This window comes from Syngnathoides biaculeatus, chromosome 5 (genome assembly GCF_019802595.1).
Source record: "Syngnathoides biaculeatus isolate LvHL_M chromosome 5, ASM1980259v1, whole genome shotgun sequence".
Taxonomy (NCBI): Eukaryota; Metazoa; Chordata; class Actinopteri; order Syngnathiformes; family Syngnathidae; genus Syngnathoides; species Syngnathoides biaculeatus.
This window is the reverse complement of record NC_084644.1, coordinates 20,663,007-20,679,931: the sequence shown is the minus strand read 5'-3', so window position 1 is coordinate 20,679,931 and position 16,925 is coordinate 20,663,007. Positions and strand designations below refer to the sequence as shown.

Sequence of the window (16,925 nt, the reverse complement as noted above, 5' to 3'; positions counted from 1 at the left end):
ACACTTGGCATGGAGGAGTTTGAACTGCACTGAGCTTGGTTGCGTCCGGCAGTGGGGTTCAGGAGCCGCCGCCGTTGCCTGCCCTAAGTACTGGGGGTGGGTCCCGCACCATTCCGGCACATCCCATGAAGGGTCACAGCTTCAGTTCCCAAACATACTCAAAGGTAGCATGTCTGAAAACATTTTTCACTCGTAAGACACCTACACCAAGGACGCTACAGGAGATCTGCGCCAACCGGCCAGAGGAACTATCAAATACACCTGAGGAGCTACCAATAATTTCTCGTGTCCAACCTCATCATTAGTATTTAATGTTATTTCTAAAAACTAGAATATTTTTCCTTTATATGATAACGTTTATAGTGAATCCAGTCCTGGATAAAACAGAAGAAAATGGATAGAGGGATGATTATATAGTTGTCAAATAAATGTTTTAGCCTCTAACCGGTTTTGATCTGTGTTTTCATACTAGAATACAGTAGTGTACTTGTGTTTAATCCACAAAAAAACAGGGGGAGGATGGAAAAAAAACAAACTAAATGAAAAAACATGCACTGAAAATGAAAAAACATCCTGGAAATGAAAAAAAAAAATGCATTTCTACTACAAGGATTTTTCTTTTTTTTTAACGTAAGCCCGGGATTATATAAGGGAACATTGTGTAATAAAAGGATATTGTTTTTGAAAATTTCCACTTCTTTCTTGCAAGTCAGAAGTTGACATGCATTTCATTATTTGGTACCATTGCCTTTAAACTGTTTGAAGCACAGGTTTGCTTATAACAAAATAATGCACACTCGTTAAACTTTTTTAAATCGTTGAAATACCCAACATTCACTAACTTCTTTTGGTCTTTAAACTCTGTTCAGTCAGAAAGCTGTTTAACAGCCTGTTCACTGCTGTGGTCTGTGTGGATTTGCAGACTTTGTAGTATTTTTCCCATTGCCCCAACTATCACACATCTAAGTGAAAGCCTGTGAACCTATCTTTCCCTCTCTCAACAAGCTTTCTGGACATAAGTGCAAATGTGTGATGTGTTGTGAATTCGCCTTTTGGTTTTCATAGCTACTTCAGACTGGTAATGTCACTCCTTACGAAGCCCACTGGAAGTGTTATAATTCAGTAAATAATACAGTTGACAACAACATACTTCATTGACTGTTATTTGCATCTACAAATACATATTTTACTTGGTGAAGCTGGCTCAGTTAAAAAATAAATAAATAAAAAAAACACTTATCATCTGAAAATAACACGACCGGTCCATTTTCCCCCATCATATCATTGGATAAGGACAACTATACTTTGGGCACAATTTGGGCATTTTCACTTAAGTGTGTAAAGTTTTGTTGCCAATGGTTTGGACATTAATGGCTGCATGTTGCATTACTTTGAGGCGGAAGTACATTTTTACAGGGATGTTAGCTAAACACTGACCGCATTGTAGCAGTGTAATTTCTTTTTTGTTGACCGATTAAATGATTTAATAAAATATTTACAAAAATGTGAGGGATGTAGTCATTTTTTCTATATCGCGTATATTTTCCCAAAAAAGTGACAGAACAAGAAGGGAACAATGATGTGTTTTGATCATTTAATGATAGCGTATTATGCCTGTAGGAGCTGGAATTATTTCATTTTTTTAATCAAACGTCATTTAAAATGTTTTCAGAGTGCGTGGCTTAAAAAGCTGGGAAAAGACAGCATATTGGATGTACTAATAAGATTCAGTAAAGTCCATCTTACTTGTGAAGGTTCTTTGGGATATCTTTTGGACCAGAGCTAGGGGGAGTTGGGAGAGGATTTCCTGTTAAAGAATTGGGTGTGGTCTTTATCCTCTGACACGAGACCCTCTCCTCCTGTAGATAATGAACAATTATTTTATTGTCCTTTGTAATGAGAGAATTACAGTATTTGCAAGCCCACACTAACCACAGCTCTTACATGAAAGACTGGTGACTGCAGATCTCTGGGGGTGCTCAGCCCAATGCAGCTACCCTCAGAGTCTGATGTGAGCAGCTCCTGCAGTGATTCAGTAGAAGTGCCTTTTCCTGTCTTCACCAGGCATGGGGAAACTGCTAAGAGCAAAAAGTGCAAGTCAGTGTAATTGTGACATTTAACTCCACCTGAAAATAAGTCAGCAACCATACAACAAATGCTTGCGTATGGCTTTTTATGATGTGTTAACATTGAATGAATAAGAACAACTTCCAAACTTGCATGTGTATGCTTGTGCAAGCATACCTGCAGCAGGGGGGCTGTGAATAATATCCGACAGCGTGTAGCCCCCTGAGCTGTCAGAGCGTCTCCTGGGTTTCTTTCTCGCCTTCATCTTGGCTTTCCTTAATAATACTTCCCTAGAGATGTTTTTTTCAGATAATTAGCTGAATACATTTAAACTACTCTTCAACAGAAACATTTTTTTTGTTTAGTGTCGTTTGCCCAGTGAATCAAAGGACCAATAGAATAGATAGTGAGCAATACAATACTTAAGCCCAAGTACCTGCAGGATTGGTCCAGTTCTGATTCTAGTTGAGGGCTAAAGGCAGAGTCCAAATCTTCATCTTCATATATACTGAGATCTGGGGCGTCAGCATATGGCGTGACAACTCTCCTTTGCATTGCTGGGACCTGATTAGAATTGTAAAAATAAAATGTCAAAATGTACCATACTGTACTGTTAGCCTAAAACACCATTTATTAAGATTACAAATAACACCCATCATGAGTAATTGTAAATGACTAATCAAAGAATAATAATAACTGAGAATTGTTACTTCTGTGACCATGCTAAATGTAGGATTTCTTCAAAATGATTCAGCTGTTTTTCCAGGCCAAAGTTGTACAGTGTTGCTTTGCATTATCTTCCTGACACAGTGCTTTCCCCTTTGATCCAAGTTTAATGTTGCTCTACTAATCCTGTTCATTATTCACATGTCCGTAACTCATTCCCTGCCAGACCTCCACGTTAACATTGATATTAGAATTTAGAAGATCTCAATGGCTGTGAATTTAAGTATCAATTGTTGATTAAAAACAAACAACAAAAGATTAAATTACTACTGACTGTAGTGACTCTGGCCCGGTTTTCATTGAAACCCAAAATACTGATAAACTGTTGCATTTCTGCCTCCAGTACCTCAACCAACCAGCTTGTTTTCTTTTTCCCCCACATGACACAGGAAACCTGATTTAAAGAAGGTATGGAATGTATTCAAACTCCTCCTAATCATTAAATTTTTCCCCCCTTATTAACATAGACAGCTCCCTGTATTGACAAAAAAAGTTCTGCAAATTTATTTAAAAAAAAATGGAATGTAACAATGCCAAAAGTATTCTAACCCCTTTCTCAGTATTTCATAGAAAAACCTTTTTGAGCTAATAGAGCCATGAATCTTTTGGGAAATGATCCAGTTTTTTGCTGGATTTGGAGGTCCTCTGCCATTCCACCTTGCAAATCATCTCTGGAGTGCAGTCTCCTTGGATGGTGAACTTTGGTGGACAGCCATTTGCAGATCTCTCCAGAGATGCTCAATTGGGTTTAAGTCAGGACTCTGGCTGGCCTATTCAAGAACAAGTTGTTCTGAAGCCACTCCGGTATTTTAGCTGTGTGCTAAGGGTCTTGTATGAAGGTGAACCTTCAGTCCAGTCTGAAGTCCTCAGCACTCTAGAGAAGGGTTTTGTACAGGATATCCCTGAACTTAGCTGCAGTAATTTTTCCCTTCAATTGCAACCAGTCGTCTTGTCCCTGCAGCTGTAAAAACAGCAATGATGCTCCCACCACGATGCTTAACTGTTGGGACCAAATGTTCCCTCTAATTTTTTACATGTCTGAGCAAACACAGTAAGGCCATGAGTGCTCCCTTTGACCACTGTGAGCAACATCAGACATATGCACTGTGGTCAATCACTGTCATCCATTGAAATTACATGGCTCATTAAAAGGTTCAGATTACATTCCCATCTGAACATTTTTAAGAACAATTTTGTGTTTTTGCAAACTTTCACTGAAGATGTCAACAAACAAAAAACTACATTACAATACAAATGCATACCAAGCCAACGATTAACTAGAAATTTGAAATGTCGCTTCCAACTTTGTTTCTTTTTTTTTTTTTTTTTAAACCCACAATGATATCCCGCTCTGTTTTTTTTTTTGGTGTAAAACTGAATTATTGCTTGCAGAATATCATTTTCAATGTATGTTGAAAGCTAAATGATGCTCCCAAACCGTTTTAGGGTTAATGTTATGTTGCCTCCTATATTTAAAATACAGAATTAGCTTTTTGGGCAATGTATCGTCTGTGCTTTCATCATCAATCAGGCTGTGCCAAGGTGGAATCTTAACATTACACAACATCTTATCCAGCACTTTCTACTATGGCTTCAGACCAGACCCTTACTCAAAAAAATGAGAAAATCTCGAACAGTTTCACCATTTTTTCTTCTATTATTCACAAACCCTGACGTTTGTATTTATGAGTATAGCCCTTTAAAATGGAGGGGGCAGTGTCAGGTAAACGAGGAAGTAGAGTGTGTGGCCCGGTGTGGCTGAGCAGCAGCAGCTCTTTGTGAGTGGCACTGTGGTGCCATGTTTAAAAAAAAAAAAAAAAAGTTGTAGTTCACTCCGCTGGATCTGATTTCCTTTGCGCTGAGAGTGTACAATAAGAGTGCAAATGCGCAGCTTAGAGGGAAAATTGGTTGGGACTGTATTGGACAGGTGATGACGGGTTCCTGGTCTTCTGCACACATACAGCTTTAAAATTGAGGTGAAGTTCTATCTTGGTATCAGACCAGATAATCTTCCCACCATCTTGGAGTCCTATAGGTTTTTTTTTTTGGTTTTGTTTTTTTTAAGCAAACTCTATTCAAGCTTGCACTGCTTGCACTTGCACTGATGTGCACTGAGGAGAGGCTTCCGTCAGGCCACTATGCCATCAGCCCCAACTGCTGGAGGGGTGTAATGATGGTTGACTTTCTAGGCCTTTCTCCCGTCTCCAGACTGCATCTCTGGAGCTCAGCCACAGTGATCTTTGGGTTCTCCTTTACTGCTCTCAAACCAATGCTCTTCTTTCCTGCTTGCTCAGTTTGGCAAGACGGCCAACTGTAGGAAGGGCTGTGGTTATACCAAATGTCTTCCATTTAAGGATTATGGAAGCCACTGTGCTCTTTGGAGCACCAATGTTTTTGTAACCTTGCCAGATCTATCCCTTACCACAACTCAAAAAATGTTCACCTCATGATACTCATTTACTCTGACATGCAGTTTGAGCTTTAAGGTATTACATAGACAGGAGTGTTACTTTCCTAATCAAGTCCTAATCAAACAAGATGGACTCCAATGAAGTAATAGAACCATTTCAAGGATGCCCAGATTATCAACAGCAGCAGCCAAGTTAAAGATAAGTGTCACAGTAAAGGGTCTCTCTTATGGCTGTGTGGTGTTTTTTTTTTTTTTTTTTTTTAAATTTGCAAATAATTCAATTGCATTTTTCCCCGTCAATATGTGGTGCTGTGTTCATGTTGAGGAAAAATTTTTTTAGCAAATTTTTATCACATGGCTGCAATATAACAAAGACTGACAACTTTAAAGGGGTCTGAATACTTTCCATACCCACTGTATATTACCTGATGCCATAAAACTGGTTGGACCTCTTATGATTTGCTGAGCAAGGGGGAGGAATTGATTGATGATAGTGTAAAATTGGAACATGATTTTTGCGCGTGGGAGATACTGCCTGTGGACACTGAAATCCTACCTTTGAAAAATCTCCAGGAATATCCTAAATGTATGCCTTGATGTCTATGTCATTCATGTCATTTATGTCAGTTTAAAAGTTCGGCTGAGACTTTAAGGACTGCCCTCTTGATCTGCTGCCAAATAGTATGAAATGATGTATTGAATCACTACTTGATTTGACAAGACTAAATTTTAGACCAGGGGTGCTCAGACTTTTTTTACCCCAATATCTACTTTTCAAGGAGCCAGCCTCTTACAATTGACCAGGGAGAGTGTCACGCGCATATCGCCGCGACTGCAGTGAAGAAAGCGAAAAAGAGACCGTAAATAGGAAGCCTTTACGTGTGCCATCGACGTATCTGCCACACCTGAATCAAGTGACGAGGTGGATGATAAGATGACATCTTTTTTTTTTTTTTGGTATGCCATCATGCAATCGACCAAAACTGCCTCGCGATCGACATATTGAGCACCCCTGGTTTAGACAATCATTCTATATCCTTAATTTATCAATCAGAAAACAACAGGAGTACTCTTGTTGTACTCTGACTGTCTAGTAGTCTAATCGTATAGTTATGTACTATAGTCTAAATTTTAGACTATTATGTGATTTGTAAATGGGCCAAACTGTAGACCAAATTAGAGTCGACGTGCATGGTCTTCTCCACTTCCCGTGTCCCTTAGACATGGCCCCTGGGTATTTAACCTTTGGCTTCTGCCTTTTCTCTTGGTCTTTTGGCTCTCATCCTGGTTAACATCATCTATTGGGCAGCTTCAGACCTTTCTTTGTCCTTGATTGCCACCAAGTCTGGCAGTGACCCAGAATTACGACAACAGTGACACTGTTGATTAAACAAGACGGCCATGCGTCTCTGATCGATTTCCCAGTCTGGATCTGTTGGCAGAGGCCCCGGGAAGCCACTTCTGGCACTCGTAACAAGTTTAAAGGGCACAAAACATTGTGTGGAGTTTCCATTTTCTCCCCGTGCCTGCTGGGGTTTTCCCCAGGCGGTCCGGTTTCCTCCCACATCCCAAAAACATGCATTAATTGGAGATTATTTTCCCTTAGGAGTGATTGTGAATGCGGCTGTTTGTTTATATGTGCACAGTGATTGGCTGGCAACCAGTTCAGGGTGTACCGTGCCTCCTGCCCAAAGATAGCTGAGATAGGCTGCAACGCTCCCATGAACCTTTGTGAGGCTAGCTGGCTCAGAAAATAGATGGATAAATATACATTGAAAAACTAATACTTTTTTCTTAGAACAAATCTGCATTAAAAAAAAAACAGCAACAGGAAGGTGCAGCAGGAAAGTTTGTGACTCACCATTCTCTTGTAGGCTGCAGACAGCTCTAGAAGCACTTCATCACTGAGACCATCAAGTGATCTAAAGGTGCCACAGAAAAAATAAAAGGGCTTTTTCCACACTGCACATGGTAATAAGTATGATGGCATCGACTTTCCCACTCATTGCGTGTGTGATGAAGAGGAGTGAGCGTGTTTTGATGTGATGCTAAGCGGCGCGTCAATGCAGAGGGAGTCTGAAACTCAGCCTCACGTCATCAGATAGACAAATTATATTCGGTAGAGATGACCCAGTGACATTAAAAAGTTCCTCCAATGAGACCAGGGTTGGCGAGTGATTTACAAATGGGATTTTGGTGGACTTGTCCTGTAAATGTCAAGCGAGAAATGTAAGAAAGCATAATAATTGAAGTGTCCCACTATCCCGAACACTAGGCCTCATCATCACGCTTTGGTCCCCTCAGACTTGAGCAAGTGCAATGTGAAAAGACTAAGGAGCAGACAGACCAATGCATGCTATTTATGAAACATAATACAGTATTTGTCGAAGACAAACCTAATCTCTGTACATATTTCACATGAAACTAATACAAAGTTGGCATTTCATTTCAAGTCATTGCATGATTATTAATACTGGTTCTCACTTTGACTCAAGTAGCGCAGTCATGTTCAGCACAATGAACTGGAAGCAGGAGAGTTTAAGTTGCTCTGCGTTGTACATGCTGGCGAACTCCAGCAGCCCAGCCGCGTTTTTCAGAGTTACTGGAAGGAGCAAATTAGAAAAAATAACCATTTCTTGAAGGCTGCTGAAAAATTATCCTATCAGAGTAAACGATTTCTATCCATTTTTCAACTCAAGTATGATGTATTTCTTGTGGAAAACTAACTACACTAACTCATCAGTTCAAAGGGATAATTTGTTTAAGCTAAATACAGGACAAAATTGTTAGTACCCTAAGGTTAATGAAAGAAAATCTTAGTGGTCACAAACATACAGTGAAGAAAATAAGTATTTGAACACCCTGCTATATTGCAAGTTCTCCCACTTGGAAATCATGGAGGGGTCTGAAATTTTTTCATTGTAGGTGCATGTCCACTGTGAGAGAGATTATCTAAAAAGAAAAATCCAGAAATCTCAATGTATGATTCTTTTTTTTTTTTTTATAATTTGTGTGATACACCAATGCAACCCTATGGGGGCACAAACCAGTGCAATCTGTAGGCCGGTCCCAAGCCCGGATAAATGCAGAGGGTTGCGTCAGGAAGGGCATCCGGCGTAAAAACTTTGCCAAACAAACATGAGCGTTTATCAAAAGAATCCCATACTGGATCGGTTGTGGCCTGGGTTAACAACGCCCGGCCCCGGCACTGCTAACCTGCAGGGCGTCGGGGGAAATTCAGCTCCTGTGGGTCGAAGACAAAGAAGAGGAGGAAACCGGATCCATCGTCAGAAGAAAAAGAGGAATGCACAGAGCCGACAACTGAGTTCAGGGACTTTGAATGTTGGGACTATGAAAGGAAAAGCTCAGGAGTTGGTTGACATGATGATTAGGAGAAAGGTTGATATTCTGTGCATCCAAGAGAGCAGGTGGAAAGGTAGTAAGGCTAGAGGTTTAGGAGCAGGGTTTAAATTATTCTACCACAGAGTAGATGGGAAGAGAAACGAAGTGGGGGTTATTTTAAAGGAAGAGCTGGCAAAGAATGTCTTTGAGGTGAAAAGAGTATCAGATCGAGTGATGACACTAAAATTTGAAATTGAGGGTGTTATGCATAATGTGGTAAGCGGCTAAGCCCCACGGGTAGGATGTGACCTAGAGTTGAAAGAGAAATTCTGGAAGGAACTAGATTAAGTACTTCTGAGCATCCCAGACAGCGAGAGAGTTGTGAATGGCGCAGATTGTAATGGACATATTGGTAAAGGAAACAGGGACGATGAAGGAGTGATGGGTAAATAAGCCATCCAGGAAAGGAACTTTGAGGGACGGATGGTGGACTTTGAAAGATGGATGGACATGGCTGTAGTGAATACTTATTTCCAGAAGAGGGAGGAACATATAGTGACCTACAAGAGCAGAGGTAGAAGCACGCAGTTGGATTATATTTTGTGCAGACAATGTAATCTGAAGGAGATTACTGACTGTAAAGTAGTGGTATGGGAGAGTGTAGCTCAACAGCATAGGATGATGGTGTGTAGGATGACTCTAGTGGTGGGTAGGAAGATTAAGAAGACAAAGGTGGAGCAGAGAACCATGTGATGGAAGCTGAGAAAGGAAGAATGTTGTGCGGTCTTTCGGAAAGAGGTGAGACAGGCTCTCAATGGACAGCAGAAGCTCCCAGAAGACTGGACTACGACAGCCAAGGTAATTAGAAAGACAGGCAGGAGAGTACTTGGTGTGTCTTTTGGTAGGAAAGGGGAGGAGACTTGGTGGTGGAATCCCAAAATACAGGGAGTCATACAAGGAAAGAGATTAGCAAAGAAGTGGGACACTGAGAGGACTGAGGAGAGGCGAAAGGAATACATTGAGATGTATCGTAGGGCAAAGGTAAAGGTGGCGAAGGCAAAGCAAGAGGGATATGAAGACATGTACACAAGGTTGGACACGAAAGAAGGAGAAAAGGATGGAAAGTATGGAAGCAATTTGGAGAGATGGCTGTGGAGTTTTTGACCAACTTATTCAACAGAATACTAGCGGGCGAAAAGATGCCTGAAGAATGGAGGAAAAGTTCCCATTTTTAAGAACAAAGGTGATGTTCAAAGCTGTAGGAATAATCGAGGAATAAAGTTGATCAGCCACACAATGAAGTTAAGGGAAAGAGTAGTGGAGGCTAGGCTCAGGACAGAAGTAAGTATCTGCGAGCAACAGTATGGTCTCATACCGAGAAAGAGTACCACAGATGCATTACTTGCCTTGAGGATGCTAGTGGAAAAGTACAGAGTACATTGTGTCTTTGTGGATCTAGAGAAAGCCTATGACAGAGTACCAAGAGAGGAACTGTGGTACTGCATGCGTAAGTCTAGTGTGGCAGATAAGTATGTTAAAATAGTACAGGACATGTATGATGGCAGCAGAACAATGGTGAGGTGTGCCTTAGGTGTGACAGAGGAATTTAAGGTGGAGGTGGGACTGCATCAGGGATCAGCTCTGAGCCCCTTCCTGTTTGCAGTGGTAATGGATAGGCTGACAGATGAGGTTAGACTGGAATCCCCTTGGACCATGATGTTCGCAGATGATATTGTCATATACAGTGAAAGCAGGGAGCATGCAGAGGAACAATTGGAAAGATGGAGACATGCACTGGAAAGGAGAGGAATGAAGATTAGCCGGAGTAAAACAGAATATATGTGCGTGAATGAGTAAAGTGGAGGGGGAAGAGTGAGGCTACAAGGAGAAGAGATAGCGAGGGTGGAGGACTTCAAATATTTAGGGTCAACAATCCAGAACAATGGTGAGTGTGGTAAGGAAGTGAAAAAACAGGTCCAAGCAGGTTGGAACAGCTGGCGGAGGGTGTCTGGTGTGTTATGTGACAGAAAAGTCTCTGCTAAGATGAAGTTTCCAAAACATTGGTGAGGCCGGCCATGATGTATGGATGAGAGACGGTGGCACTGAAGAAACAACAGGAAGCAGAACTGAAGGTAGCAGAAATGAAGATGTTGAGGTTCTCGCTCGGAGTGAGCAGGTTAGATAGGATTAGAAATAAGCTCATTAGAGAGACAGCCAAAGTTGGATGTTTTGGAGACAATATTCGAGAGAGCAGGCTTTGATGGTTTGGACACGTTCAGAGGGGAGAGTGAGTATGTTGGTAGAAGGGTGCTGAGGATGGAGCTGCCAGGCAAAAGAGTGAGAGGAAGACCAAAGAAAAGGTTGATGGACATTATGTTAGAGAGGAGGATGCACATGATAGGCTTAGATGGAAAAAGATGACACAATGTGGCGACCCCTAACGGGACAAGCCAAAAGAAAAAGATGTCATGCTGAAAGACCCAGCCACATTTCGTCTTCAGTGCCCTTGCGACAGAGTGAGTATATTGGTGGAAGGGTGTTGAGGATGGAGCTGCCAGGCAAAAGAGCGAGAGGAAGACCAAAGAGAAGGTTTATGGATGTGGTAAGGGAAGACATGAAGGCAGTTGGGGTTAGAAAGGAAGATGCAGATGATAGGCTAAGATGGAAAAAGATGACACGCTGTGGCGACCCCTCACGGGACAAGCCGAAAGGAAAAGAAGAAGATTTGTATGATACAGCTACAAGTAAGTATTGGAACATCTGAGAAAACCAATGTTAATATTTGGTACAGTAGCCTTTGTTTGCAATTACGTTTCCTGCAGATGTTCACCAGGTTTGCACACACACCAGGAGGGATTTTGGCCCACTCCTCCACACAGCTCTTCTCTTGATCAGAGAGGTTTCTGGACTGCCGCTGAGAAATACAGAGTTTCAATTACCTTAAAAGATTTTCTATTGGGCTTAGGTCTGGAGACTGGCTAGGCCATGCCAGAACCTTGATATGCTTCTTACGGAGTCACTCCTTGGTTTTCCTGGCTGTGTGCTTCGGGTCATTGTCACGTTGAAAGACCCAGCCACGACCCATCTGACTCTGACAGAGGGAAAGAGGTTGTTCCCCAAAATCTCACAATACATGGCTGTGGTCATCCTCTCCTTAATACAGTGCAGTCGTCCTGCCCCATTTGCAGAAAAACACCCCCAAAGCATGATGCTACCACCCCTATGCTTCACAGTAGAGATGGAACTAATCATTCGTCTTCCTCCAAACACAGTTAGTGGAATTATGACCAAAACGTTCCATTTTGGTCTCATCTGACCACAAAACATTCTCCTACGACTCCTCTGTATCATCCAAATGGTCATTGGCAAACTTAAGACGGGCCTTGACCTGTGCTGGTTTAAGCAGGGGAACCTTCCGTGCCATGCATGATTTCAAACCATGACGTCTTAGTGTATCTCCAACAGTCGCCTTGGAAACAGTGGTCCCAGCTCTTTTCAGGTCATTGACCAAGTCCTGTCGTGTCGTCCTGGGCTGATTCCTAACCTCTCTTAGGATCACTGAGACCCCACGAGGCGCTATCTTGCATGGGGCTCCATTCCGATTGAAATTGACTGTCATATGTTTAGCTTCTTCCATTTTCTAAAGATTGCTCCAACAGTAAAGTTTTTTTTTTTTCTCCCTACCAAGCTGCTTTGGCAATTTCTCCATTGCCCTTTCCAACTGTGTGGAGTTGTACAATTTTGTCTCTGGTGTCTTTGGACAGCTCTTTGGTCTTGGCCATGTTACAAGTTTGAGCCTTACTGACTGTATGGGGTGGACAGGTGTCTTTATGCAGCTAACGACCTCACACAAGTGCATCTGATTCAGGATAATACATGGAATGGAGGTGGACTTATAAAAGGTGGACTAACAGGTTTTTGAGAGTCAGAATTCTAGCTGATAGGTGTTCAGCAGTACCACAAATTAATCGTTAAGAAAAATCATACATTGTGATTTCTGGATTTTTCTCTCACATGCATCTACGATGAAAATTTCAGATCCCGCCATGATTTCTCAGTAGGGGAACTCGCAATATAGCAGGGTGTTCAAATACTTATTTTTTACTTCACTGTTCCTAGAATCTTATGAAAGATTTCATTAAATGAACCAATCACAGACAAAACAATCTGATTAAAGTAAATGTGGGATTAAATGAACAAATGTAAACCAGACATTGGCTTTTAATTAAGTTTCAACAGAATTAATATTAAAAAGAATCTCGGAAAACAGGCAGCACGGAGGTCGATTGGCTAGCACATCTGCCTCACAGTTGTGAGGACACCGGGTTCAAATTTGGCCTCGCCTGTGTGGAGTTTGGATTTCTCCATGTGCCTGCATGGCCTTTCTCAGGGTACTCCAGTTTTCTTCCAACATCACAAAAACACACATTAATTGAAAAACTTTAAATTGCCTATTAGAGTGGATGATAGTACAACTGGTTGTTTGATTATAGTTGTATTTAGCTTCTTCTTCGTCTTCTTTATCTATAGTGTTTTGAAGGATTGTGGTCCCTTGATACCATAATTTCAAGCCTCTCTCTGTGCTACGCATATCTTAGAGTTGACAAAAGTATCTTGTACCTTGTCTGTGCCCTGCGATTGGCTGGCTAACATTGTACAATGTACTCCGCCCCTCGCCCAAAATAACCTGGGATAGGATTCAGTAGCGCCACAATTCTTGTGAGGATAGGCGTATGGAAAATGGATTGCTGGAACTCTTAACAGGCCAAGAGAAAAATGCTGGTCGCAGTTACTTAATTTTTGGTTGCACAAGCTTTACAGGGAATGACAGCAGTCAACAAATTTGCCCTGAAAAAGTATTCGCCCCCTTCCTGATTTCTGTTTTTTTTTTTTTCTATATTCTTCACACAAAAGGGCTTCAAATCATCAAACCAATTTAATATCTCTGAGAGAAAACCCAGTGAATATAAACAATGCAGTTTTCAAATGACAATTAAACTAATTATGGCACAAAAAAATCCTAACCTTTCTGACCCATGGAATAAGTAATTGCCCCCTGAAACTAATGGGTTTTCCCACCCTTGGCAGCAATAACTGAAATCAAGCATCTGCGATAATTGATGACGACTCTCTCACATCTCTCTGGAGGAATTTCGTCCCCTCTTCTTTGCAGAATTGTTTCAACTCTGCCAGATTGGAGGATTTTCTATCATGAACTGCCTGTTTGAGGTCACACTACAGCATCTCAATTGGATTTAAATCCAGGCTTTGACTTGGCCACTGAAAAACTTTTTTTTTTTTTTTTTTGGACATTCATAGGTGGACTTGCTGGTGTGTTTCTGATCATTGTCTTGCTGCATGATCCAACAGCGCTTAAGTTTGAGGGCACGAACTGATGGCCTGACCTTCTCCTTCAGGATTGTCAGTCGCAGCTACAACTATTCCAGCCTATCTGAATTCTGACAGGCAGTTTTTGGGACATTGTTGTCCATGCTCCGATAAAGGCAATTGTGTTGCCTGAAGCTCCTCCAAAGTCATTTATATTCATCTCCATGGCAACTACCTGGCCATGGAGATGCAGCTGGACTGTTGACGAGCAAGATGTTCAAGCACCCATGTGTGAACTCGTTTCTCTAGCTGTGGTCACTTTGCTTTTCGCCAGTGATTAGCATTTTATGTTTTTTTTTTCCATTTCAGTGAGCGTAATCCCTATTTTTGCTAGTCCCTCAAAAGTTTAATGCTTACTGTAAACCTTTTCTGCTGCTTGATTACCGTTTTAGCTGCATATTTCATCACTTGGAGTTTGCGATCTGCGGAATATGATTTTCTTTTTGATGCCATTCTTGTCCTTGTTTCAAAAGGTACAAAAGTATCAGGTACAGATACACAGGCCCTCTTGCGGTTTTTAGTGTGAAAATAATGGACAAACGGCTCAGAAAACAGATGGATGGATATAACAATGTTAATAATTTCACATATAAATCACACCCCCGGCCAAATTATAACAAAAAACAAAACTGCTATTTATAGTCTGAAAAATTTGAATATATACCATTAGAGTAAGCCTTTTCTGACATTACATATTATAAAATAAGTATGTGTGATTATTGGTGATAGATCGGACCGATATTGGCAACACCTCAAGGCTGCAATATCATTATCGGGTTAGAGGTGGAAAAGTTGGCATAAGACATCCCTAATAAATTTTCTTTCTAATCCCACGAGACACCTCTTCTTTGCTCACTCTGGTCCATGGTTTGTGTGGTTTGCCCCATATTGCCAAAGAACACAGTGATTGCCACCTGACTGACTGATTTCACATTTGAAGACACCTGTGATCTGTTACTGGAAAGATGGGACTCTATCTTCCTCCTGTAGTCGGTATTGGCATTTTTAGTGCCTTTTATCAGTTCAGTTTACATAATGCTGAACAGCTCTGTCACCTGACCTAAAGGGAGCATTGCGGGCCCGCAGGAGTGAGTGGATCTGGTTTTCTGGTTTGGAAACACTGATGATTTTCTTCACATACACAGTTTCTATAAAGAATTTGATATAGTGTGGTACAGCCCCTTTTAATCTGTCCAGGTCCTTGTGTTCAAAAAGGTCCCAAACTGTGTGTTCAAAGCAGTCCTGAAGTTAACCAAGTCCAAACTGGCCAGGTTATTACAATCTTTTTGGTGGGCCTGGATCTGGGTCTGAGGGGGATGTATGAAGGAATAAGCAGCAACGAAATGTGGCCTGACTTCCTAATGTGGGGGAAAGGTGTGGTTCTCTAGCTGTGCTTAATGTTGCTGTAGACGTGATCTAAAGTGTTTTCACCTCTTGTTGGACGTTTAACATGCTGGTGGAACTTTAGGAGTACAGTCTTCAGATCGATCCGTTTAAACTCCCTGACTATAATGTGAATGCTTTCGGGGTGGGCTCACTGCTATTCATTGATGACATTCAGCAATAGAGCGCAGCTTTAGACTTAGCATTCGGTGTAATATAAACAGCCACAATGGCTACAATTAGCTACCTCGAAACGTAAAAGCGCCAGCATTTAATGGACGTACTCAAAGTTGGATGAACACTCTCTCTCAATGAGCACTCTATTGTTGCACCTGTCGTCAAGCATGTACACACAGAGCCCCCAACCTCTGCTTTTGCCAAAGTTTTCAGTCCTATCCCAGCAGTGCAGAGTGCGGCCTTCTTGCTACACGCTAGCATTAGGAATGTTTGGGTAAAGGTTAGCAATTATGTCCAAGTTGTGATTCCAACTCGTCTATTTTGTTGGTGATGAATCTGCCATTGGTGAGGTACGGACTCGGCAGAGGTGGTCTGTATAGGTTGTACTTTAGCCTGAGCAGTCAGCCGGACTGATGAGCCTGACTCTCCTTCTCTGATTCTCCTCCTCTTCTTCCTTCATCGCAATCTAGGGAGAGTCCGGTGAGCTTGCTAGCTTGTCTGGAATGTTGTATTTGCTGTGAAAGTTGCTTGAGACTTCTGTTTTGTGTCGGTATCACAGGTTCAAAAGTTCCCGGTGGGTGAAGCGCTGAGGAGTAAAATACCAGAAAGAAGCACTGATAGGGAGAGCCATAAACTGTTGCGACCAGCCTCCGAGTAGTCACACTCCGGATCATTCTGCCCGAAGAACCATCTGAATATTCAACATTATTTACAGCCACAGTTTCAAATCTGTATGGAAATATTCCTCCGTCTTCCCGATCAACCGATACTGCTATTTCTTCATCAGATGAGGATAAATCCAAGGAATCAGTGCTGGGCATAAATGGTGTCCCATGTAAATGAGCGTTTGGAACGGCACGTAACGCGTCACATCCACCCACGTAGGTCATGTAACACGCGAAAATGGTAGCGCCCCTGAAAATTCGTAATGGTTGATAACCTTCTCAAAACACTATTAAATGAGAGAGTTTTTAACATTACATTGTCAAAATAGAGTACATATTACATGACCTATTGGATACATTGTTCATGGCAAACCACTGGATTTCCCCTTTTAGAGAAAATGCATAACGAATCCTCTTAATTCCTACTATCCTAACTTTCTGTTATTGATAGTAATGAGTAAATTGGAGTTGCACACACTTCCTACAGCACTGTCTCAATTGTGACTGCAAAAACAAGTTGCCACGTAATTGTAGATGAGTCCAATGGTAATGAGCTGGCAAGTCTTACTCCAGCTGGAATTTTGCTTATCTGGAGAGTATCTGGAGGGTAAACTTGACATGCTAGGGGAGAAGAGGGGAGAAAAAAAAAAAAACCTGCTATTTTGGAATCAGCATTCTAATTTTCTTCTTAATCATCATAAAAATCTAATATTTTTTTTCTGAATCGCTTTCCAGTGTCATTTTTGTCGAGGCCGGTTCCATGAGTT

General features: G+C 41.5%; 1 protein-coding gene across 5 annotated transcripts in view; it reads right to left on the bottom strand.

Moving 5' to 3' along the window:
- The window catches only part of ibtk (inhibitor of Bruton agammaglobulinemia tyrosine kinase), a 93,368-nt gene that overhangs the window by 19,067 nt on the left and 57,376 nt on the right, over positions 1-16,925 (bottom strand). For 4 of the 5 annotated variants that reach the window (XM_061821266.1, XM_061821263.1, XM_061821262.1 and 1 more), the window contains exons 19-24: positions 7,688-7,805; positions 7,065-7,125; positions 2,504-2,631; positions 2,245-2,357; positions 1,945-2,078; positions 1,747-1,859 (exon numbers count right to left, since the gene is read on the bottom strand). In XM_061821266.1, the coding sequence (XP_061677250.1) occupies positions 1,747-1,859; positions 1,945-2,078; positions 2,245-2,357; positions 2,504-2,631; positions 7,065-7,125; positions 7,688-7,805 (667 nt within the window). The remainder of the gene's footprint in view (positions 1-1,746; positions 1,860-1,944; positions 2,079-2,244; positions 2,358-2,503; positions 2,632-7,064; positions 7,126-7,687; positions 7,806-16,925) is intronic. The other variant, XM_061821265.1, reaches the window with a different exon arrangement.